Consider the following 23,575-nt stretch of genomic DNA (forward strand, 5'->3'; position numbering starts at 1 on the left):
GGTTTGGGTGGGAAGGGACCTTAAAGCTCATCCTCTTCCAGGGATGCCTTCCACTATCTCAGCTTGCTCCAGGCCCCTTGAATACTTCCAGGGATGGGCCAACCACAGATTATCTGGGAAAACTCTTCCAGGACCTCCTCACCCTCACAGGGAAGAATTCCTTCCCAATAACCCACCTAAATTCCCCCTTTGTCACTGGGAAGCCATTCTCTCCCTCTTGTCCTGTCTCTGTAATTCCTGATGAAGAATCCCTCCCACTTTTCCTTGTAGGCCCCTTCTGAGGTTTCCAGGGAATCAAACCTTCTCCAGGTGAACTTTCCGAGCCTGTCAAAATCCCAAAGGGTCCCACTGGATATGACTGAGTCACTGGGAGGTGTCCATATTCCGTATTTTAATAGGAACAGCTCAAACAAGTAATTCACTTCCATATGTTCTCAGAGTACAAAACATTCCCCGCTCCAGATCCAAGTGCTCAGCCGTTAAATATATCTACAAACCCTTTCCTTCCATTGGGAATAACTGAGCTCCAGCAGGAATAAATATCTCAAATATAACCTCTTGGAAATGCCCTCTGGTACAAAAATTCCCTTTTTTCTAGCTTAGAATTCCATGAGAACACCTCTGCCATCCCTTTATCCCAAAAAATAGCTCTGTGCCACAGGTGGGGGGAGTATCTTTATTGCTGGATCTCACCAGGCTGGATTGTGCTTACCTTTCCCAAAGTTCTGCTCATAGCTTCAGCTGAGGAATTGCTGTGGGAATACTACAGGAACAGGCAAAGAAATGGGAAAAAGAATGGGAAAAGCTGTGGGTTTTTACACTGGAAAGCCCATCATGAGGTTTGAAGCATTAAACCATAGCAGTGAGCTGCTGTTGCGAAAAAACAGGAATAAGCCCAGCTAGACAAGGCTCCTTCCCTGCCCAAGGGAAACCCCCCGAATCCTATTCCACTAAAATGGAGCAGGAAAAGCCTCTGAACTGAGCCCCTTCCAGCACAGCTCCTTTTCACACTTTATTCTAGGAGATGTTTTGGTCTCCTAAGTGCCCAATTCCATGGGAGCTGGAGCAGCTGGAAGGTGAGAAGTGACAGGATCCAAGTGCCAGACTGCTCCAGTTTCCATGCAATTGTAAAACCAAGGAAGTAGCACTTGGCTGCCACCTGCCCCCTTTTTGCTGCTTAGAGACTCCAAACTCCTGGAATGAAACTCCAAAGCTGCTCCCACTCGTTGGGATCTTTGGCAAAAGCAGAGAGAAACCAACATTTCCTGAAAAACAAATTTAGCCAGACTTGTCCTGGATGAAATTCCACTGGGGAAAATGCAGCAAATGTCATAGAAAAACATCGGTTCTCCTGATTGCCCATGTGGCATTGAATTCCCTGGAAAACAAACCTGCACCACCAAGGTACCTCAGCCACCCCCTGAATTCCCAGGGGATCAATTCCTACAAATTCCCTAGTGTGGTGCCACCCTGCCTGACCATCAGGAGATGGAGCTGGGGAAGGAATTTCTAGAGGAAAGCTGGAAATCCACTCTTTCCCAGCTTCCCACCACCAGCCTCACTCAGGCCAAAGACTGTACAAAGGGTGCAGCCTAAGGAGCAGGAGGCAATCCCAAATCATTCCACGTTCACCAGGGCATGTAGCTGGGGCTGCCCAGCGTCTGTCTGTGTGTGGAGCACGGTGAGTTCTCCCAGCAGGGACTCCTGTGCTCCAGAGGCCTTACAGTCCGTGCTGGAATTCCTACTTCCCAGGACTGCTGCCAGGCTCTGGTAGGGGCTGTTCTCTGGGAAGGAGAGCAGCTTCTCTGGGATTTTGGGGGACACCTCGTATTCTTCATCAGGAAGCTCCGTTTTGTGCCCCTCGTCATTCTTTGCGGCTCCTTTCACGATGACGAGGAAGGACTTCCAGGGGGTGTTTTTATCATGGATCTGCAAAGGAATAACCAGGATAGAGAAGGTTGGATACAGGATGACAAGGGAAAGTTTGGATCAAGCTTGTATTTGATGTTGGTAGAACAGGTTTTTGTTATGGAGTCATGGAATAGTTTGGATTGGAAGACTGGACCGTAAAGATGATCCAGTCCCAACCCCTGCCATGGACAGGGACATCTTCCCCTGTCTCAGGTTGCTCCAAGCCCTGTCCAACCTGGATTTGAACAATTCCAGGAATGCAACACCCACAGGTTCTCTGGGAAAACTGTGCCAGGGCCTTCCCAACTTCCCACGGAAGAATTCCTTCCCAACATCCCACCTAACCCCAACTTCCATCAGTTTGAACTGTAAGTCTGCTCTGGGCTTGACCCGTGAGTCCACGGAACGCGGCTCCGAGGAGGCATGGTGGCGCTGAGCTGCCCGCCACCAGAAGGTGCTGCTGGCGCGCCAGGACTGTGGGATCATACCGAGGTGTGCCGGCGCAGTGTGGATTTGTCAGTGAAGGTCCTGCCGCAGGCGCTGCACATGAAGGGCTTCTCGCCGGTGTGGATGCGGTGGTGCCGCTGGAGCGCGTTCAGCTGCGTGAACTGCTTCCCACACTGGTCACAGCAGTACGGCCGCTCCCCTGGGAACGTGGCATGGGAGACAGGCTGGGAATGCGGGCAGAGCAGAGCTGCTGTGCCTCAGGAATGCCCAGTAATCCCTGGCTGACAGGGAATGGTCAGGGAAAATATCCTGGTGGCACAAATGTCACATTGCGACCCATCTGGAGGTAGCAAGTTCCTCCCAGCCCCATAAAGATGTGTTGCCACTCTGTTTTTTCATGGATTTTCCATTAGAGACTTAAGTCCTGCCCAGAATCCAAGTATTGCTCCCCCTTATTCACTTTTCTCTGAAAGAACTCCTGAGCCACCCCCAGTCCCGGGATCACTCTGAAGGCACCACAAACTCCCTGTTTGGAAAGAGATCCCATTTGTGGCAGCAGCTCTCTGGCCACAGAGAGCAGGCACAGACTTTCCCAGGCATTTTCCCAGGGAAGGCTGTGAGAAAAATCAGAGAAAAGAATGAGAAACAATTCTTATCTCCACTTGTTGCACCTGCTGTTGTGCGCATGTGGAATGTGTCATGGAGATTTGTTTACCAAAGGGTGATTTCTTAATTGGACACTGGATGGTGTTTGGGTGGATTGACCAATTAGGTCAAAGCTGGATCGGACTGGCTGTAAGGGTTACTGAGTCTCTTAACAACTATAGTATAATATAGTATAAGATGATATAATAAAATAATTGATCAGCCTTCTGCAATCATGGAGTCAATTATTACCCATCTGGGGGCCTGCAGCAACACCCATTTTCCTTGTTCCCACAATAAACCTTCGGAGCTATACCAGAGCTTTCTATCACCAATAATCCTGGCAGCTTATTAAGGTATCTCCACAGCCTGTGGATGCATTCCAGGGAATTGCTGTCACTCAGGACTAGTGGGAGAAGGGGAGAACATGACACATCAAGCAGTGCACATGGGGAAAATCCTGGCTGAGAATTCCTTGCTGGAATATTGCAGTGGTGAGGAGTGTGTATCCAAGAAAAAGAGAACATCCTACACGTGTATTAAAGAAAAGGGGGACATCTTACCTGTGTGGACTTTGATGTGCTGGTACAGGGAATTCCTCTGGGCAAAGGTCCGTAAGCAAACGTCACATTTGAAGGGCTTGGATCCCGTGTGGATCCGGTTGTGGTGTTTCAAGTATTCCTTGGAGGCAAAGCTCTTCCCACAGGTTTCACACATGAAAGGCCTTTCCCCTAAAAGAGGGGGAAAAGCAGGACTAAACAAGCAGAGCTTTGGGAATGCTCTTAAATATCCCACAGAAATTCCGGAGCATGTTCTCACTGTGACACTTAAAGGTCACCCAGTTCCAAACCATTCCGTGGGCAGGGACACCTTCCCCTATCCCAGGTTGCTCCAAGCCACTTCCAACCTGGCCTGGAACAATTCCAGGGATGGGGAATCCAAAGCTTCTTTAGGAAAATGGTTCCAGGGCTTCACCACTCTCACAGGGAGGAATTTCTTCCCAAAATCCAATTTAAATCAACCCTCCCTCAGCTTCAAATCACAGGATATCCTTGGAAACCTTTCTCAGGCAAATCCCACCTAAGAGACGACAATATCTCATTTTATCCATAAAAATGTGAACAACAAGCATTTTCTGAAGGCAACATTTTCACTGGAATGTCTGGGATTGGATTTTCCCAGTTTTCCAGCCTCACCTGTGTGGCAGCGCCTGTGGTAGATGAGCATGTGGTTTTGCGTGAAGCGGGCCCCACACTCATCACACACAAAGGGCTTCTCCCCCGTGTGGATCCTGCAAGGAAAAAGGAATGTTCAAACTCCAGGATGAGCCTTTCCCTCATTCCCATTGATCCTTACTGCTGGATCAACACCCACACCCAAAAATGTTACGGTAAAAGCAAAATTTTCAAGGTGAAATGCAGCCAAATTCCGAAAATTCTCTCCAGGTCGTGGCACCAAATCCTTTGGGATGTGAAGGGAAGCTTCTCAGGGGGTTGAAATGGCTGCTTTTCCTGGAAAGGCACATCCACGTGGCAGAACACATCCCCAGGGAGGAGAAATCCCCACCACCGGTTGCCACCACACCCAAATTAAGGCAGCATTGAGTTTCCAGTGTCCAAAATTCCTGAAAAGGCTCTGAGAATGGAAAAAAAAATCAGGTTTAAACCCTCAGAGAGTATTTTTTTCCCTCATAAAAATGTCTCTGGCAGAAGACAGATAAAATAAGTGATAAAATCAGGTTAAACCCCTCAGAGAAGATTTTTACTCTGATAAAATGGTCTCTATCATGAGACAAGGTAAAATGACTGATAAAATCAGGTTTAAGCCCCTCAGAGTTAATTTCTGCCCTGATAAAAATACCTTCAAAAAAATAAAACTGATAAAATCAGACGCAACCCCTCAGAATGGATTTTTTGCCCTGATCAAAATGTCTGCTCTGAGACACATGAAATAACTGAAAAATCAGGTTAAAGTCCCTCAGAAATGATTTTTGCCCTCATGAAAAGGGTTCTGCCCAGAGACAGATAAAAAAAATTAGGTTAAATCCCTCAGTCTACTTCTGCCCTGATAAAAATGCCATCAGAAAGATAAAATTGATAAAATCAGGCTAAAACCCCTCAGGATTGATTTTTCCCTTATCAAAATGCCCTGACGTAGATAAAATACTGACAAAATCACGTTAAAACCCTACAGAGATTATTTTTTTCCCTGATTAAAACACCCTGGGACAGATAAAACCCAGCATGTGCTAGATCAGCTCCGTGTGGGTGACATCAGTGACATGCCACCTCCTCCTATTCCCAGATCCATTGTTTTCCCTATTTCACACCCAAATCCATCATTTTCCCATTGAAAACCATGCCAAATCCTTCCCAAATATTTCCACATTGTCTTTGTATCGAGTCGAAGGATGTGCTGGAGGAATTCCACCTGGATTTCCCCACAGCACAGGCCTGGCCCATGCAGGATATGAGGAGAAAACAGGGATTTGGGAGGCCCTGAGGACTGGACCCCATTCGAGGAGAAAACAGGGATTTGGGATCTGAGGGCTGCACTCCATATGAAAATTGGGATTTGGGAGGCCCCGAGGGCTGCACTCCATATGAAAACTGGGATTTGGGAGGCCCCGAGGGCTGCACCCCATATGAGGAGAAAACAGGGATTTGGGAAGCTGTGAAAGAGAAAACAGGGATTTGGGAGGCCCTGAAGGCTGCACCCCATATGAAGAGAAACCAGGGATTTAGCAGGCCCTGAGGGCTGCACCTGGAGTCCAGGGAAAGCCGCTCCTACCTCATGTGGGTTTTCAGTGCCGAAGGCTGGGAGAACTTGGCCTCGCACTCGGGGCAGCCGTAGGGCTTGTGTCCCGTGTGTGTTCTCTCGTGGAGCCGCAGGGCCGTCCTGGAGCTGAGCCCCTTGCCGCACTGGTGGCACTGGTGGCGCTCCCCGCCACCCTCGTGCACCTGCAGGACATGCCTCTTGACGTCCTTCTTCCTCTTGAAGCGCTTGGCGCAGAGCTCGCAGGGGAAGCGGCGCTCGCTGCTGTGCACGTGCCGCTGGTGGCTGCGCAGGTTGCAGCGGTTGGCGAAGGTCTGCGCGCACGTCTCGCAGCGGAACTCCAGCGCCGAGGTGATCCCGTGGCTCTGCTGGATGTGCTTCAGGAAACTCTTCTCGTACAGGAACTCCTTCTGGCACGTGCCGCACTTGAAGGTGCCGCTGCGCTTCTTTTTGTCCACCTCGCCTTTGGGAAGGTTTTCTGGGGAGGTCCCCTCAGGTTTGCCCGAGTTCTCCTCCTGCTCCTGCTCTCCCTCCTTGCCCTTGGGCTGCTTTTCCTCCTCGGCGTTCCGCTGCTGCTCCCGCAGCCTCCGGGTGTATTTTTTCTTCGGGATCTCCACAAACACCTTCCTGCCGGCCAGCCGCCCGCTCGCTCTGCGGATCTTGGCATAAGGAGCCTTCAGCACTTCCTTCTTTTTGTCCATCTTCTCCTTGGACTTGGCAGCAAGCCCCTCAGGAGATGCTCCACGGCCAGGCACAGCTACAGAACAATCCGGAGAGTCCCACTCGGCCTTTGCTGTCAGCACAGTGCTCGGGCAGGCGGCACTTTCCTCCTCGGAATTCTGTGACTCTGAGAAGTTCTGCAGCTCCAGCAGCACAGATTCCAGCATCTGCTTCTTCAGCTGGAAGCAAGTCTCAGAGAGATCCAGGCACTTGAGCTTCTCAGCGATCTCAAGCATGCGCTGCACCCTGTCCTCCTCCACCTCCACACGCGCTGTGTACACAAACTCCAGAAAGGAGGCGAAATCTGCCACCTGCACCTCGTTGAGGAACACGTTGCTGTGGGGGCCATCCACAGGTTTCTCGTTGAGGAAAACCTCCTTGAAGAACTTGCTGGTGGCAGCCAGCACGGCCTTGTGTGCCGGGAACTCGGCGCGGACGCCCTGGTACTCCACGCTGACCGTGACGTCGCACAGGTGGCCCAGCAGCCGCAGCTGCTGCATCTCGTTCAGCAGGTTGATCGGGGAGGACTTGGATTCCAGCAGAACGGGGTTGCTTTCCATCTTTGTTCTCCCTGCTAACGAGATCCCACATCAGCCAGCAGAATTCCACAGGTTTGCAGCGGCTGGGGTTGGGAGGAGCTCCAAGATCATTTAATCCAACCTAGGACTGATCTCCAGCACCTCAAGAAAACCATGAAGTGAATCTGAGCTTAAATCCCAACCCTAATTTTCCATGGAACCCTCTGGGCTATCAGAAGCTGGGATAGGGATGGAGCAAACAGAGCTGGATCCAAGTTAAGGAACCTGGAATTAAGGAATGACCCCTGGCCTCACCAGGCAATAATAAAAGGAAGGCAAGATTAAGCAAAAGTTAACTGCTGTCCTAAAAACCCACCTGAAAATGCTGTCAACATAAAATTCCAAGCTCTTATGTGGTGGATAATCATATTCACACACTGAAAATCCCACAAATGATGGGAGTTCCTCAAAATGGACTCACAGCCTGCACATTCTGAAGGCCCATTTCCAACTTTCCATCGGCCCCTGTTTCTCGGAAATGTCTGAAGCTGCTCCAAAGCTTGTAAAAGAGTGGAACTTTTGAGGTGCTTTCCCAAACATCTAACCCCAGAACAAAGAAGGTTTCTATGGATTTAAAGGTGCTCTGAGAAATCTGTTGAGTCTAACCCTGTTACTACTGGAATCTGAGGAATTACTTTCCATGTCCTGGGAATTAGGTGATGTCTCACCCAATGCTTTATAAACAATCAGCGATACCAAAATGCCACTTTTTTACCCCAATAAAATGTGATTTTTAACTACTTCTCGTGTTACTTCACAATTACTCCTCTAATTCCATTTGAGCACTGTCCATTTCTCAGTAATGTCCATTTCTCATTTCCCCTTCCAGAGGCAAAACTGGCTGGCAAGAGGCAAAAAGCTCCGGCCCAAAGGGGAATGTGGAGAGGATTCCCAGGCGGCTGCTGCTGAAGTCATGGAGAATCCCACAGTGCCCACTTCCAATCCCATTTGCAAAGGACCCTGGATCACATGGGAATGATGAGGTGGGGGAAAAGGGGAGAGGAAAGGGGGGAAGGGTGGGTGAAGAAAAGGGAGGGGAAAAGAACGGGGGGAAAGAGGAGGAGAAGGGGGGAATAAGGGGTAAAGAGAGGAGAAAAAGAAGGCGGGCGGGGCTAGCCCGCCATGGCCCCCGCACTCACGGCTGCCAACCCGCTCCCGGTTTGTTCCCGGCCCGTTCCCGGCCGCTGCTCCCGCTCAGCCCCAGGCGCGGCCGGAAGCGGTGACGCGCCACGACCCCGGCGGAGGCGCGCCGGGCGTGACGTCACGAAGCGAGCCGGGAGTTGCTAGGCAACGCGGCCTATCCCGCCCCCTGCTTTGGCATTACCAAAGCCCGGCGTTTTCCCCTGGGAAATCCGGGCGAATGAAGGAGGGATGGCCTGGGCGGCACTGGCAGCTTTATTAAAGGAGGAATGGGTGATATACAGCGGCGGCATCGCACCGTGTTTGTATAAACACACACCCCACCCTGCCCATTCCAAATGGGATGCTCCCACAGCTTTGTGAAAAATAAACCTCTGGACAAATGCAAACATTTCAGTGGAATAAATACCCTCATGAGGAATTACACCTTTACCACCTGCAATGCAGCTCCCGAGGCAGCTGCAGTGACCATCTGGAATGATTCCCTGCATTCCCACCATTCTGCCTCCAACCGCCCATTTTAGGTCTAAAACTGACTTTATAAGTACAAAAGGGAGGAGTCAGTGTTCCCGGTGTCCCCAAGCCCAGGTGTCACGTGAGCTGCTGCTGCTTTAGCACTTCCTGGTTTATAAAGTTTCCCGTGGTCAACTGACCAAATTTCCGGCATGGGATCTCTTCCTGGATGCGCTTCCACTAAAGTCTCTATTTTGGACCAATTGTGGTCTTTTTTTTGTGTGAGGTCAGTTAAGAAGCTTCTCCAGTGAGCATTCTGGTCATGGATCTGGGGGAAAAAAAAGGGAGTGGGACAGGAAAACAATTAGATCTGATTTTTAACTGCCAAATATTTAACTTCATCCAGAGCTAAATCCAAAAAATTTTGGGATAACTCCACGATCCTGTGCTCCAAGTTTCAACTCAAACACAAACAAGGCTCTTTTGCCAATCTGTGCTGAATTTCTGGCTGTGCTGCCATGGAATGCTTCCAAAATCAGCTGGAATTTCAGCACACAGGCAAAATATTGACTTGGAGCTTGAAGGGAACCTCCTGTTCTGTCTGTGCTGTCACTTCCAGGACCTGGAGGTCTCTGGGAAGAGCCGAGCTCAGCGTTTTCCAGCAGAACGCTGGGAATGTGTGAATTCCTGTTAATGTGCGGCACAAAGTTGGATAAACCATCGTGTTATAAGGCTGGAATGAGGGTTAAAGCACTGAAGACTCTGCAGTTAATCCATAAAAAATCTAAAATTCTGAGTCCTTCCTCAAATGCTTTCATGGAATCTTTTAGAGGAAAAGATCTCGGAGATGATGACCATCAGGAAGTGCTGTATCCAGTCACTTCCAGGGATGATGACTCTTCCCCTAAGGCTGGAGATGACTGGATTGGCAGCCAGCAGTGGGAGCTGCTGTGCTGTTGGAGCAAAACCCCACAAAGTTCAGGAACAGATTTTAAGATGGCCGCTCACCACACTGACCTGAAACTCATCCCTAGCACAGCCCCTTCCGAGGGCTGGAAATTCTCGCTGCCAGGGTGACATTGGCACCCTGGAGGTGGCACTGAGGATGGGGAAGATCCTGTGGATGTCCTACCGCCACATGTCGGCGCAGGGTGGACATATCGGTGAAGGTCCTCTCGCGGCCCGGCATTTGTAGGGCTTCTCTCTGGTGTGCCGCCACAGAGCTCCCTGCTGTGTGAAGGCCTTCCCACACTGCTCGCAGAAATAGGGACGGGTCTCTGGGAATAACAATCCCAGCAAACACAGGGTTAGGAGCACTTAGCAGAGAACAGCTGGCTCTTCAGCTCCTTCCCTGGAAGTGTCCAAGGCTGGATGGGACTTGGAGCAGCCTGGGAGAGTGGAAGGTGTCCATGGCAGGGGGTGGAATGAGATGACCCCTAAGGTCCCTTCCAATCCCAACCATTCCATGATAAATATTTCCCAATACCTGCCAAGGCTACAGCCATCCTCTACTCCAAATTCCTTCAGCTGCACAATCCAGACCTCGGTTTTCTAGCATACGATGCAACGCTCCCATTAGCCAGGGTCAGGATGATGCCTGCTTCCCAACGTAATTTCCATCCTTGGAGGTGTCCAAGGAATGCCTGGACGTGGTGCTCAGTTCTCTGGGCTGGTGACAAAGTGGGAATTGGGCACAGCTTGGACTCGATGACCTCGGAGCTCTTTTCTAACCTCAGTGATTCTGGGATTCCCTAATTCAGCAATGAGATGGAATGTCCACATCCACAGTGGGAAGTACCACAAAGCCACCATTCCTTTTCCCAGCCTTGGAGTTACCTGCATGGACGTTGCTGTGCTGGGCCAGGGAGGCTCTGTGTCCGAAGGCTTTCCCACAAACCTCACACCTGTAGGGTTTGGTTCCCAGGTGACAGCGCTTGTGCCACTTCAGGTACTCGTCGGTGGCAAAGTGCTTCCCACACATGTCACATCCAAAGAGCCGCTCTCCTGAGGGAAGAGAAACTGGACATTGGGAATTCTCCCAGGGGAATTTTGTCCTTCAGAGTCAGCCTACAAATCACAGAACCCAGGCTGGAAAAGACCTCCAAGGTCATAGAATCCAACCTGTGCCAAATCCCCACCTCGGCAACCAGTGCCATATCCAGCTGTCCCCTGAGCACATCCAGGCATCCACCTATTCCAATGCCTGATAACCCTTTCCATGAAGGAATTCTTCCTGATAGCCAACCTGAATCTCCCCTGGCACCACTAGAGGACATTCCTCTCATCCTATCACTTGTTCCTTGGGAGTGGAGCCCAAATTCCCCCTGGCTCCTGTCAGGGAATTGTGGAAAGCAACAAAGTCCCTCCAGACTCTCCTTTCCTCCAGGCTAAAAGTCCTTCTACCCCTATGACTGCTATCTACTATCCCGGTGGTTGGATACTCTTCCATGAGTTACCAAAAAAAAAGGGAGGGGGGTATTTATTTCATATCTCAGCAATAAAACAGGAAAGAGATGGGAAAACCACCTGGTATATTTCATTCCCACCTGTGTGTGTCCTTTTGTGGCTGGTGAGTTTTCCTCTGTCAGCAAAGGAAGCGCCGCAGTCCTCACAAATGTAGGGCTTCTTCCCAGTGTGGGATCTAATGGAGAGAAAACCCCAAAGATTAATTAGATCTTGATCCCTAAAATACTGGATTTGAAACCATGTTTGGATTTTAAATGTAGTGGGGAAAGGAAATTCTGCTCCCACAGAAAACGGAGTGTTTCCAGGTACAGGTGCTACACTCCAGGAGTAAAATTCCCATTTAAAATTGATCTTTTAAAATTCAAAATTCCCATTTAAAATTTACCTTTTTCCTCACTTTCAGGCCCTAAAAAATCCACTTTTTTTTTTTTTCCCAGACACCTTAGACCATAGGAAAGGAGAAAGAAGGGAAAATGACAGAAAATTACACAGAATCAGAAAAATCAGAGCCTAATGTTTGGTCTTAACTTATTCCAAACCAAACAGAATGATGTCCAAAATCATCCCTGATTTTGAGCTGTCAGAACAAAGAATTATCATCAGTCATCTCCAGAGAAAGATGGGAAATTCCATGGGATGATTCACCCTCTCCTGGGAGAGGGCACATGTCGCCTTCTGATGAGAAGGCGGGCGACCTGGTTTCAGGATACAGCACGGCGACCCGGCCTCCCCCAGGTCACTCGGTCCACTGACATGCACAGACACCAATGTGGTGGATGGTCAAATGGCGTTTATTATCTCATCTCGTGGGGTTAAATAGTCAAGGGGGCTTTACTACGTCAAAAGGGGATGGTGGGTCTGGCTAGGGTTAGTAAGGAGTGGAAAACTACTGAGGTTAGGAGGGGCTGCATGCTTCAGGGGTGATTGATCACTTATAGCAGGAAGAAGGGGGGAAGGGTCTTGCTTTCCGTCACATCCCGAGATTTTCCGTTCGCCTGTCCCTATCTACCACATCTCCCCCGCCCCTTTTTTACTGATGAATGAGGTAGTTATAAACATAGGCACTGAGGTGAGGTACAAAGTTATAATATGATAAGGGAAAAGGGGTTTTTGGTAAACCTGAGTAATCTTCGCAAGGGAAGTTTAGAGAACCTTTGTGACTGGCAGTGTCCTCGTTTTTTGGTTCACAGCATTTGTTGCCGGCCTATAAACAGGATGTTGGCCCGTTCTAGGCGAGCTTGAACAAATGAGACCAGCTTGTTTAGCAGGCATGGTCCGAATGTGAAGGTTAAAAGCAGTATCGCTAGCGGACCTATTAGGGTGGAAATTAGAGTGGTGAGCCATGGCGATTGATTGAACCAGAATTCGAACCAGCCCTGTTGGGTTTCCCTGTCTCTCTTTCTTTGAGCCAGTCTATCTCGGAGTTCTGCCATGGAGTCTTTAATGACTCCTGTGTGGTCCGTGTAGAAGCAGCATTCCTCCTTCAAGGTGGCACACAGACCTCCTTGTTGCATGAACAAGAGGTCCAGTCCTCGCCTGTTCTGTAAGACCACTTCCGAAAGCGAGGAGACTAATTTCTCTAGAAAGGAGATGGATTTCTCGATCCTCTGCAGGTCCTCATCGATGGTCATTTGCAGCTGAGCAAGCCCTTGGTGTCGGGTCGCGAGGGCTGAGACACCTGTGGCTGTGCCAGCTGCTCCCAGGCCGAGCAGCATTGCGATAGTCACTCCCGTTATTATTTCTCTTTTGTGGAGTCGGCCGGGTTCCTCAAAAAGGTGGTATACCTCTTCATCTGAGTGGTACAGGACCCTAGGAACAATCAGAACTTGGACACAGAAGTCAATAGCGTCACTGAACTTGGCAAGGAACACACAAGGACTCACCCCAGATCGCTGGCACACCCACATCCCAGATGCGGATGGGACCGCCCACTTGTTGATCTTTCTGTTGGGCTTGACGACTTCGGTGCAGAAGTTGCCTTTCTGCTTTGCCAAGGCTGCATTGCCAAAGCATTTGCCCTGGCCTGTGACTTGACTCAGGGTGATTCCCCTACGGGGAGTGTCCCATCTGCACTGGTGAGGGGCTTCGGCTCTGGAGTAACTGAAGGGGGTGTCTAGAGTAACTCCTTTGTAGAAAGGAGGTTTAACATCGTAGCAAAGCCAGCAGGAATTGGTTAGGTTTGGGTTGGATTCGTTCAAGGATACCTTGTCACTTGAAAAATGCTGCATGACCCACCTGAATGGCTGATGGGGGTAATAGTCTGGGTTAGCTCGCCCCCCGGCGATGAGCCCTAATAGCAAGATCACACAAAGCCACCGTTGCTGTCTGGGTCTCACCGGTGTGGGACTCTTGGGTGCTGTCTGGCGTTTTGGTGGTTCGTCGTTTTCCTCTGGAACCGGGATGTACGCGTTACGGGGAAGACCCACGAGCATGTCCTGTAAACAGAAACTCGCAATTCTCATTAGTCTCATTCTGAAGGTCTGGCTTGATTGAATTAAGTGGGCACCACCTGATCTTGCCCTCTTTTTTAACCACCACATACCCCCGTCCCGTGAGCACCAGTCTCCAGCCCCGTTCCCATTCGCCCAGCTCGTTTTTGATTACAACCTGTGGGCCCTCCTCTAGGGCTCGGGTGACCCAGTGCTTTCGAACAGGACTGTCTGCCTCATCTCCCCTAGGGAACTGATTCAGTGCTAGCAAAGCTGTTGCCAGTATACGCGCTTGGTCTCCTGGGGGAACGGAACTGGCAAAGCCCTCTGCCTTTGCCAATACTTCTAGCTTAGCTTTCAGGGTCTGGTTTGCTCACTCAACTATGGCCTGCCCGGTGCTGTTATACGGGATACCTTGTACTAAGGTGATGCCCCATTTCGAGGCGCATTCTTGCACTGGTTTGGAGATGAAATTGGAACCGCTGTCAGTTTTAATTTGCTTGGGGATACCAAGCCATGCCATAGCTCTCAGCCAGTGCTGAATTGTGGCCTTAGAGTTAGCTTTGGGGTGCTGTGTGGTTACGATCGCTCCGCTGTAAGTGTCCACCGTCACTGCAAGCCATGCTTGGGGCTTTAGCAGTTGACATAAGGTGAAGTCCGACTGCCAGATTTCCGAGGCCTTGAGACCTCTTGGATTAACCCCACTGGTCCACAGGGGTGACTTCTGGCAGTGAGGGCAAGTGGCCACTACATGTCTTGCGTCCACGGTCGAGATCCCGCATCTCTTTGCCAGTGCTTTGGCTCCAGTGTGGAGCGACTCGTGCAGCTGCCGAGCTTCCTGCAGTGTCCACACTCCCTTTGCTGCGGCATCCGCTTTGTCATTGCTGGTCTGAAAGAAACCTTTGACTGGGTTGTGGCTGTTGACGTGAATGACAGACACGGTGCCCCATCGCGAGGAGAGTGCCTCCTCCAGCATTGAGGCTGCTGCTGACGTTGACACGCCTGGTCCTGACATGGCCAGGCAAAGCCTTGCCACGAATATAGAGTCCATTACGATGTTGAGGTGTTCGTCTTGGAAGAGTCTGCACGCCAAGACCACTGCTGCTGCTTCCAGTTGTTGCACTGACAGTGTGGGGTCACTTGTTTTGACGCAATGCCATTGCTCTCCTGCCTGCCACACTGCCGCTGCAGTAGAAGTCGTGGAGGAAGCGTCTGTGAAGACCGTCGGTCCCGGCTGCGGTCGGTCCATGACCTTTGGCGGCATGTCTATATCGACAATGGTCAGCAGCTGAGTCCAAGGTGGTCTGGTGGCGTAGGAGATTTCTCCTCCGAAGCCGGTGAGAGCAAGGGCCAGGTGCTCCGATATTGCGGTTGACTCCGTGGTTGGCCGCTTGCGAAAGGGGAAGTGGATTCTTGTCGGCTCGGTTCCCAGGTGTCTCAGGGCGAGTCTCCTGCCTTTCATGATGAGGTTGGTGACGCATTCAACTCCCGGGGAAAACGCACGAGTTGGTCTTCCGAGGACCACCCATTGGATCGGCCGAGACTTTTCGGAAGGTCCTTGGGCCAGTGCTCCCACTCTTCTCTTTTGTGTGAAGTGGACGTATAGATTGAGTGGCGCATCTGGGTCCCACCTGGCAAGCGTGCCAGTAGACATCTGGTGCTCGATGAAGTCGAGGGAGCTCGCTGCTTGCGGCATCAGCTCCTTGGGGTCCCAGGGGTGCTTTCCTTTCAGGAGGTCATATAGGGGTTCCATGACCTCGGGGGGGAATCAGGATGATGTTGCGGAGCCACTGCAGAGATCCCACAAGGCGCTGCATGTCATGGAGCGTCTTGATGTCTCGGCGGACCTTCACCTTGGGAGGTGTCACGTAGGAGTTCGTGATCCCCACTCCCAGGAAGGTCACGCAGGGTCCTCTCTTGATCTTCGTGTTTGCGATCTCAAAGCCATTGGCCTGGAGAGTTTCCGTGATCACGGTCACCAGGTGATCCACTTGGCTCGCCGATGGTGCAGTGACGAGGATGTCGTCCATGTATTGAATGATGGTCGCAGCGGGGTAGGACTGTCGGACTGGCGTCAGTGCTCTGTCCATGGTGATCTGGCATATGGTCAGGCTGTCCATGAGACCTTGCGGCAACACCTTCCATTGGAAGCGGAGGTTAGGTCGCTCGCTGTTTGGGAACATGACGGAAAAGGCGAACCGTTCCTTGTCCTCAGCGTGCAGGGGTATTGAAAAGAAGCAGTCCTTGATGTCCAGCACTGCACATGGCTGCCCTTTGGGGATGGCTGAGTTCGTGGGCAGCAGTGTCTGAACTGGACCCATGGGATGGATTGCCCTGTTCACCTCCCTCAGGTCGTGGATGAGGAGATGACCCTCTCCGGACCTTTTGGGGATTACAAATACAGGGGCATTCCACAGGCTGGTGGAGGGTTCTATGTGACCCTTCTGCAGCTCGCGGCTGACCAGTTCCAGCAAGGCTGCCATTCGAGGCTTTGACAGGGGCCACTGCTCGACCCATATGGGGTCTGACGATTTCCAAGTCAGTCTGATTGGCAGCGGTGGGTGTATGGCAGTGGCCCTCAGGATAAATTTGTGATCCTGACTCCTAACATAGCGAGGACATCCCTTCCTATCAAGGGTGGAGAGCTTTGTAGAATGTAGGGGTAGATTGCCACCGTCTGTTCCGGTCCCTTTTTCGTGTGGAGTGTTATAGCCACCAGCTGGGTGCTTTTCCACGCCCGGGATGGCCCTCCCACTCCGTTCACTGGGGGGACCTCTTTACATTGCCAATGCTGAGGCCAAAGCTGTTGGGGAAAAACTGAGCAGTCTGATCCCGTGTCCCAGAACTGAAGCCCTATGATATGGGGATCCTGACTGCCATACAGGCGGCATGTCCCCCACACCATCAGGGGCTCCTTCCCTATTTTCATGGCCAAGGCCACCCAGGGGTCCCGCTCTGGGGCGTCCCCTGCTGGCCCTGTGGCACAGGCGCGGCTTGTGGCGGTGGTGGATACGAAGGTGCCACTGGCGGCGCTGCAAAGCCCTGCGATTGTGTCGCTGGTGGGGGTGCGAAGCTGGCTGCCTCCTGTTGGGGCATGGGGTATGAGGGCCCCCCGCCCCACTGAGGGTTGACATAAATGAGCCGCTTCGCATTCGCAGCGGGAGGAGGCTGAGTGCGGCCAGTGCGCCCCCTCCCTTTCCCGTTTCCCTGAGGCCGGGACCTGCAGTCCTTAGCGAAATGCCCCTTCTTCCCACAGCTCCAGCAGGGCCCTCTCAGGCGTGCTTGAGGTGGGGGCACCGCCGCGGACTGCTGTGCTGGCTGGGGACAGCTCACTGCAATGTGACCTGCCTGACCACATTTGAAGCATGCCATGGCACTGGTTAAGGTGCGAACGGCTGCTTGGACGGGTGTTAGGTGTTCCTCTCTTACGACGTGTCTGATCATGTCGGCTAGGCTGGCTCCGGCTGGCAGGGAGCGCAGGATGTCCTTGGTGACGGAGTTGCATTGCTGGCGCAAGCAGTCCGCCACCACGGGGCCCTTTGCCTCCGCAGGCAGGGTAGAGGAGTCTACTGCCACCTGCAGGCGGTCTACGAACTGCGTGAAGCTTTCGCTCTCTGCCTGTCTTATAGTGGACCACGGTGACGGCTTGGCCACAACCAGAGAGGCAGCCCGAACAGCCTCCCTAGCAGCTCAAGTGGTGCCCCTGACTTCCTCAGCCTGCATCTGTGCGGCTTGTTGCTGAGGTGTAACCATCTCGTTGTGCTTCCCCAGCAGCCTGGATAGGCTCGACCCGTGCAGTGGTTGCCCCGCCCCAGAAGCCTGGGCTAGTGCTTTTGTACAATTGTCTTCCCATTCCTGCTTAAACATGATCATTCCCGCACCACCGAGTATCATGCGACTTATTTGTTTGATATCAAAGGGGAGCAAGTCGTCATTGCCAAAGAGGCCGTCCACGAGGGTGGAGACCATAGCCGAGTTGATCCCTTTCTCTGAGATCGCTTTGACAATTGCCTGTATGTCTTTGGGGTTTACCGGATTATATATCCTTTGCTGATTCCCCTCTGGCCCGGTGATCCTAACCGGGAAAACTTGGACCACACCTGAAGGAGTCCACTCTGCACAGGCTATCTTAATCTTAGCCCAGTCGGTAAACTGGGCTGGTTCGCATTGTGATTGCCTTTCAATGTGGCTTAAGGATTTATTCGTTTTTGTTTTAAACCGCGTTAGCTCCGCTTTTTCCGTTTCTGAGTCCCCGTCGGCTTCCGTCAGCTCTCCCGAGCTGCCGGAGCTGGTGGAGCTGGACTCAGAGACGGAAGTCGAATGCCAGTGCATTTCCGGGCTCCGGTGCCTTTTCGTGCGGCTCCGGCCCTGCCCCCACCCCTCCCTTCGGGGGTGGTGCTGTTCCCGCCCCCTGGGCTTGCCCTGCCGCCCGCAGGGGGAGGTCTCTCCCTTAAATGGTAGCAGCGCTGAGCGCGGCTCCCATTGGGCATGCGCTCTCTGCTGCCCCCCTCCTCCTCTTTTCCTTGCGGATGCGCACTAGCAAGAATCCGGGGCTCTGGGCTCTTCCCGCCGAGAGTCTCCGTGCCCCGCCCATCCCCTTGGTCGCCGGCGCCATGTTCGGCTGGGTATGGCGGCGGCACCGCCAGTGCCTCCGCGTCTCTGGCTTCCCTCGCCAGTTCCTCCCAAAAGGACTGTGCGCGCTGCCGCGCCCCCGGCGCCGAATCGCCGATCCGCGGTGAAGGGACGGATGGGGGGTCCGCGAGTTTTTCGGGAGGTCCTGCGGATTTTTCGGGAGGTCCCGCGGGGGGGGTTGGGCTCGGGCTCGGGGAGGGGGGGAACGCGCCCGTTTCCCCCGGGTCCCCGCTCCCGGGTAGATCCCTTTCGGGGGCGGTTTGCGTTGCCGTTCCTACCCCCAGCTTGGGTGTTGCTAATAAACATGTGCTTGCGGCGCTCCATGTTTCTTGTTCCTCTAGCGCCTTGCGCAGGGCCCGCTCGACCTTTCCCCAGGCCTTAAGACTTCTGCCGCTGCCTGAGGTCTTTGTATCCTCGGCTAGCGTGGCCGTGCATCTCCCCCACACCTCTGGGTGTAGTATTTCCACGGGACGTTCAATCGCCCCAAGCTCTAAGAGTCTCGCAATAGCGAGGTAAAAATCCTTGAGCTTGCATTTAATTCCCCACTGCTTATAAACTGAACTCACGACCTTCGCGATGGCTTCCATATCCGTCGCTGGTCCGGGGATGTCTCCCCCGCCAAGAATCGGACCCGCCGTTCTGGCCGCTGTTCCTGTCCAGGCGATACCCGCTACCCGAGGGTTTCTTCTTTTCCCTTTCCTTTCCCTTTTCAACTCCCGGGTTTCGGCACCATATGTCGCCTTCTGATGAGAAGGCAGGCAACCTGGTTTCAGGATACAGCACGGCGACCCGGCCTCCCCCAGGTCACTCGGTCCACTGACATGCACAGACACCAATGTGGTCGATGGTCAAATGGCGTTTATTATCTCATCTCGTGGGGTTAAATAGTCAAGGGGGCTTTATTACGTCAAAAGGGGATGGTGGGTCTGGCTAGGGTTAGTAAGGAGTGGAAAACTACTGAGGTTAGGAGGGGCTGCATGCTTCAGGGGTGATTGATCACTTATAGCAGGAAGAAGGGGGGAAGGGTCTTGCTTTCCGTCACATCCCGAGATTTTCCGTTCGCCTGTCCCTATCTACCACAGGCACATCTACACAGACACCACCAGGGAGCAACTCATCCTGTGAAGCTCCAGCTGAGTAGCATGGATTTGGAGTTGCACAGGAGGATAAAATCCCATGGCAATTCCTTGCTCCAAGAGCGAGCACGGCTCAGGATCCGTTTCTCCAGGAACCCTGACTCACTCTTCATCACTGAGGGCCATCGTGGGATTTTAGAGCCTGGCCCAAATGACAGGTATTCCTTGCAAGTTTGAAGAGGGTATCCATATTGAAATCCCGACCATGGGAAATGCAACAGGGGGCCAAAGCCTTTGCATAAGGGAATTAATCACAGATCCCACTGAACCCCATATCCTGGTGTTCCTGCTCTAAGTGGCAAGGAATGGGCATGGCTGGAATCTGACCTGGTATGGATCTTGAGCTGGGAAGGCTGAGCAAACCTGGAGTGACACATGCCACACTCGTAGGGCTTCTCGCCAGTGTGCGTCCGCATGTGGAACACCAGTGCTGTGCAGGAGCTCAGGATCTTGCTGCACACGGAGCACGGTGGCTGCTTGGCCCTGCCCTCGTGCTTCCGCATGGAGTGAGTCCTCACATCCCGCTTCCTCTTGAAGGTGGCCTGGCAGAGGCTGCAGGAGAATCTCCTCTCCTCACTGTGCATGCAGGCACGGTGCTCCTTCCAGCTGGTGTAGCTGGCGAAGGCCTTGCTGCACACCTCGCACTGGTACACCTTGCCAAGAAGGCTCTGGTGCACATCCCGGCAGTGATCCACGTATTTTTTCCAGGAAACAAACTGCTCCTGGCACTTGTCGCAGTGGATCACATAGATGGATTTCTTGTTGGCCACACTTTTACTGGCTTTCTTTAGTTTAAACCCTGGTTCAGGTTCTTTGCTGTTCTTCTCTGTTGAGGCTTCATCCTCCTCCTCCTCCTCCTCCTCCTCGTTGTCCCTGCTTCCTTCAACTTCCGAGTATCCTGTGTCGTAGTTTCCCTGCTCCTTGCCCTTCACACTCATTCTACCTCCATCTTCATTCCCTCCTTCAGCTTCCTGGGATTCCTCTTGCTCCTTTCTGCTTCAGCAATGGATGAACTTCTGGCATCTTCCTCACAACCTGAGGTTTCTGGTATCCCATCCCAAGTCCCTCCATCGGGATCTTTGTCATGGCTTGTAGGGTTTGGGCCATGTGTGGGTGGAACCACCATCCAATAAACAGGCAGGAGTTTCATCTCTTGCCCAGACTCATGGATTTTCCTGTTAAAAATGGAGGACAAGTTCCATTAAGTTTAATTGAAACTTATTAATTGTTGAATTGTCCCAATTCAGGCCGTGGAGGAAGAGTCCTTTCCTTTGAATTGTTCCTTGCACATTTAAGAAATTCCCAGCATGTTTAGAATGCCTGACAATAGGGAGATTTTGGGAAGAGTTGGACCAGATAATTAAAGAAAATTAAAATGCCTCAGTTCATTAAGATCTGTATTTTTCACCTGACCAGGAATGTAGGATGGACTTTTCCTCCCAGACCATGAAATTATGGATTTAAACTAAAGGAAATAGAGATTAAATGCCTACATAGAGACACAAAATGCCTATTTAAAACCCCAAATCTGAGTATTCCAAAGAAATCTGGTTGCACAAGTCCCCCTTAATCCAATGGGAAATTCCCTAAATTGCCCATCTAGGAGACCTCAATCCAGTCATCAGCACTGCAAGGCCAACTGAAAAATCCCTATTTTAACATGCTTCGAGTCAGATCCAAGGAATTCTGGAACTAAGGCAGGAAGGACTCCAGGAATGATTTATCTTGGAATCCCAAGGAAGCACATTCCCAGGAATGCCATACCTGAGATGGGAGGTGTAGGCAGCCCTGTGGGTGAAGCTGGCGGAGCAGTGCTGGCACCAGTAGGGCCCATCCCTGGTGTGTGTCCCGATGTGCACGGCTAGGCTGCACTTGGAGCTGATGGCCTTGTCACCGTAGCGACATGCCTGGGATTCCCACTTCCGCTCCTGCCCCCTGCAGAGGGAATGACCATCCTTGTTTTCCAGGCTGGTGATATCTACACCCAGTCTGGTTGGGGAATGTGTCTTGTTGCACTTGGGCAGCTTCGCTGGCCTGGATTTTGGGGCTGGAAAAGCTGTGGCCTCCTGCTCCAGGCCTCCTGCTTGGACTCCAATGAGCTCATAGCCCGGCAGCAGCTCCTTATGTTTCTGCTTATCCCAAAGTTTCCTCTGCATGGGAATTGCCATGACCTGGGAAGAGTTCCTGAGGTTTTCCTCTTGCTGGATACAAGGCCACTGTGATCCCCTATTTTCACCCCTCTGCCCTTTCAGGTGGAGGCTCAAATCCAAGCCCTTCTTGCCCTCTGCTTTCACTTCCTCACAGCTATCAAGCAAATCTTTGCATTCCAGCCTTTCTGCTATTTCCTTCATCCTCTGGAGTTTTCCCGCCTCGATCTCCACCTCTGTTGTGTACAGGAACTCCAGGAAGGAGGTGAACTCCTCGGTGTAGATGTCCTGCAAAGTCACCGTGGACTTCTGGGTGTCCAGTATCTCTTGGTGCAGGAAAAGCCCCTTGAAGTAGTTGCTGGAAGCTGCCAGGACGGCTTTATGAGCCAGGATTTCCTCCTGAATTCCCAGGTGTTGGGTGAGGACTGTCACGTCGCAGAGGTGCCCAAGCTGGTACAGGGAATGCAGAGCCCTCAGGAGGTTGGGAGCAGCAACCTTGGACTTCATCAGGATTTTCTTCTTCTCCATCCTGCCAGAAGAAACAGAAAAATGTTGGAATGATTTTTCCTATCTTTCCATTCATGTATGGCAGGGAAAGCCCAGTGGAATTCCATGCCCTAATTCCTTGTTCACCCTTCACAGGTGGAATTGTAGAACCACTGATATTGGAAAAGACCTTTGTTGGATCACCACCACCTGAACTAAACCATTTCCCAGGAGCAGGAAATTGAAGGAATATGAGCAAAATAGTGTTCCCTAAATTCTATTGAAAAAGGATTGCTCACATCCAGATTCCTACTGGGTAATTCCGACAGCCAGCAGGGATCTCTGCAACACTCCCAACCCAACACCTGCCAACTATTCCCAGGTGGAGACACAACCCCAGCACACTGGAAGCAGTGCAGATCCTGAGGTTCAGCTCCAAAATCCAAGGGAGCTTCCAGCCCATCTGCTGGCTCTGTGTTTTCCAACAGGAAATCCTGATTTGTGTGCAGTGCTTAGAGAAATCAATGAAGTGCTAATTTCCTGCTGCTCCTTTGCAAGATTCCCATCTGTGATAAGATCCTGATCCCCGTTCCCATGGGAGCTCCTCTAACACTAGGATCTGACACGGAGCCCGATGGAAGAGATAAATTCCAAGATCATCTCTGAGTTCAGCTCCTTCTGAATTAACCCCCCACCCCAGCAACCAAAGCATCTTCCACAAATGCATCAATTCCCACCATTCTTTCTTTCAGAAAAAAAACCCTGAGATTTGTATTTTCTGTTCCCATTTGGAAGCTGATCTTTAGTTTTCCAAAGTGCTGCCAAATACTTAAGTCTCCAAAACACTCACTCCAAGGATTTAAACAAAAACCCCATTTCCTCCTCATTTTATGGGTTTGTTTGTAACTTCTTTCCAGTTTTTTCCTTGGCAGTTTGGGAATAAATAGTTTAAAAATGTTCACACAAGCACAAGATTTGCAGAAAGCATAATTAATCCAAGAGATTATTTGCAAAGACACTTTAACTGCATCAGAACTGATACAAAACTCAAACCGTATTTCAATTCAATTACAGAGTTCCTGATGAGGAATTGGAATCAGTGCAACTGGAATTGGTACAATTCCTTTAAAAAATAAAGCCCGACACTGGCCTGAATTTCTGAAAAAAAATATTTATATCTGTTTATTTTTATAATCTCCATTTACCTGCTGGAAAATTTTCTGTTTTATCCACCTGAAAATCTCCATTTATGCTCCAAAGCATCCTTATTTATCGTTCAGGAACAATCTCCACTTACGCCTCCAATCTCCATTTATTCTCCAGGAAAATCCCCATTTATGCTAAAAAAAAAAACCAAAAAAAAAACCAAACAAACAAAAAAAAACAAACCAAACAAAAAAAACCCTCTCAATTTATGCTCCAGAAAAATCTCAGTTTATGCTCCAGAGAATTTCCGTTCTCCCTCCAGCAAACTGTTGGCCAAATTCCTCTAAAAGTCCTAAAGTCTGGGGGGTTTTTCTGAAACACAGAGCACTTGGATTTCTCCCTAACCACGTTACCTTCGGGACACCCCTGGAAAGGCTCTTCCCCCAAGGAATACAAGGATGGCC

The 23,575-nt window shown here is 51.3% G+C and overlaps 3 protein-coding genes across 5 annotated transcripts; all 3 read right to left on the minus strand.

Annotated features, from left to right (window-relative positions):
* Positions 1 to 371: 371 nt before the first annotated feature.
* On the minus strand, positions 372 to 8,894 carry LOC128785382 (GDNF-inducible zinc finger protein 1-like). Of its 3 annotated transcripts, none has more exons than XM_053937895.1 (6): positions 8,870 to 8,894; positions 5,794 to 7,072; positions 4,200 to 4,294; positions 3,567 to 3,734; positions 2,400 to 2,557; positions 372 to 1,929 (listed from the first exon to the last, which is right to left on the minus strand). In XM_053937895.1, the coding sequence occupies exons 2-6, from the start codon at positions 7,056 to 7,058 to the stop codon at positions 1,618 to 1,620; spliced, it is 1,998 nt and encodes a 665-aa protein (XP_053793870.1). In that variant the 5' UTR covers positions 7,059 to 7,072; positions 8,870 to 8,894; the 3' UTR covers positions 372 to 1,617. The 3 variants fall into 3 exon arrangements, with proteins under 3 accessions (XP_053793870.1, XP_053793868.1, XP_053793869.1); XM_053937893.1 differs by lacking the exon at positions 8,870 to 8,894 and adding an exon at positions 8,216 to 8,299 and having other exon boundaries at positions 5,794 to 7,069; XM_053937894.1 differs by lacking the exon at positions 8,870 to 8,894 and adding an exon at positions 8,216 to 8,295.
* Positions 8,437 to 20,270, minus strand: LOC128785386 (GDNF-inducible zinc finger protein 1-like). Its single transcript, XM_053937900.1, is given in 6 exon segments — positions 8,437 to 8,997; positions 9,802 to 9,848; positions 9,851 to 9,946; positions 10,506 to 10,673; positions 11,216 to 11,310; positions 19,660 to 20,270. Coding segments are annotated over 6 exon segments (1,260 nt in total). The 3' UTR covers positions 8,437 to 8,754.
* Positions 20,267 to 23,545, minus strand: LOC128785383 (GDNF-inducible zinc finger protein 1-like). The gene is made up of 4 exons (XM_053937896.1): positions 23,525 to 23,545; positions 23,199 to 23,305; positions 21,097 to 22,008; positions 20,267 to 20,507 (listed from the first exon to the last, which is right to left on the minus strand). Exons 2-4 carry the CDS (start codon positions 23,210 to 23,212, stop codon positions 20,267 to 20,269), a joined length of 1,167 nt encoding a protein of 388 aa, XP_053793871.1. The 5' UTR covers positions 23,213 to 23,305; positions 23,525 to 23,545.
* Between the last annotated feature and the right edge of the window lie 30 nt (positions 23,546 to 23,575).

This window comes from Vidua chalybeata, chromosome 3 (genome assembly GCF_026979565.1).
Source record: "Vidua chalybeata isolate OUT-0048 chromosome 3, bVidCha1 merged haplotype, whole genome shotgun sequence".
Taxonomy (NCBI): domain Eukaryota; kingdom Metazoa; phylum Chordata; class Aves; order Passeriformes; family Viduidae; genus Vidua; species Vidua chalybeata.

Bases quoted from the DNA above. Each gene is read 5' to 3' on its own strand.
- LOC128785383 (XM_053937896.1), bottom strand. The intron at 20,508-21,096 runs GTATGGCATTCC...CATTTTTAACAG, and splicing joins GCCTACACCTCCCATCTCAG to GAAAATCCATGAGTCTGGGC.
- LOC128785382 (XM_053937895.1), bottom strand. From the start codon at position 7,058: ATGGAAAGCAACCCCGTTCTGCTGGAATCCAAGTCCTCCCCGATCAAC. The intron at 4,295-5,793 runs GTAGGAGCGGCT...TTTTCCTTGCAG, and splicing joins GCACTGAAAACCCACATGAG to GATCCACACGGGGGAGAAGC. The intron at 2,558-3,566 runs GTAAGATGTCCC...CCACGTTCCCAG, and splicing joins GCACATCAAAGTCCACACAG to GGGAGCGGCCGTACTGCTGT.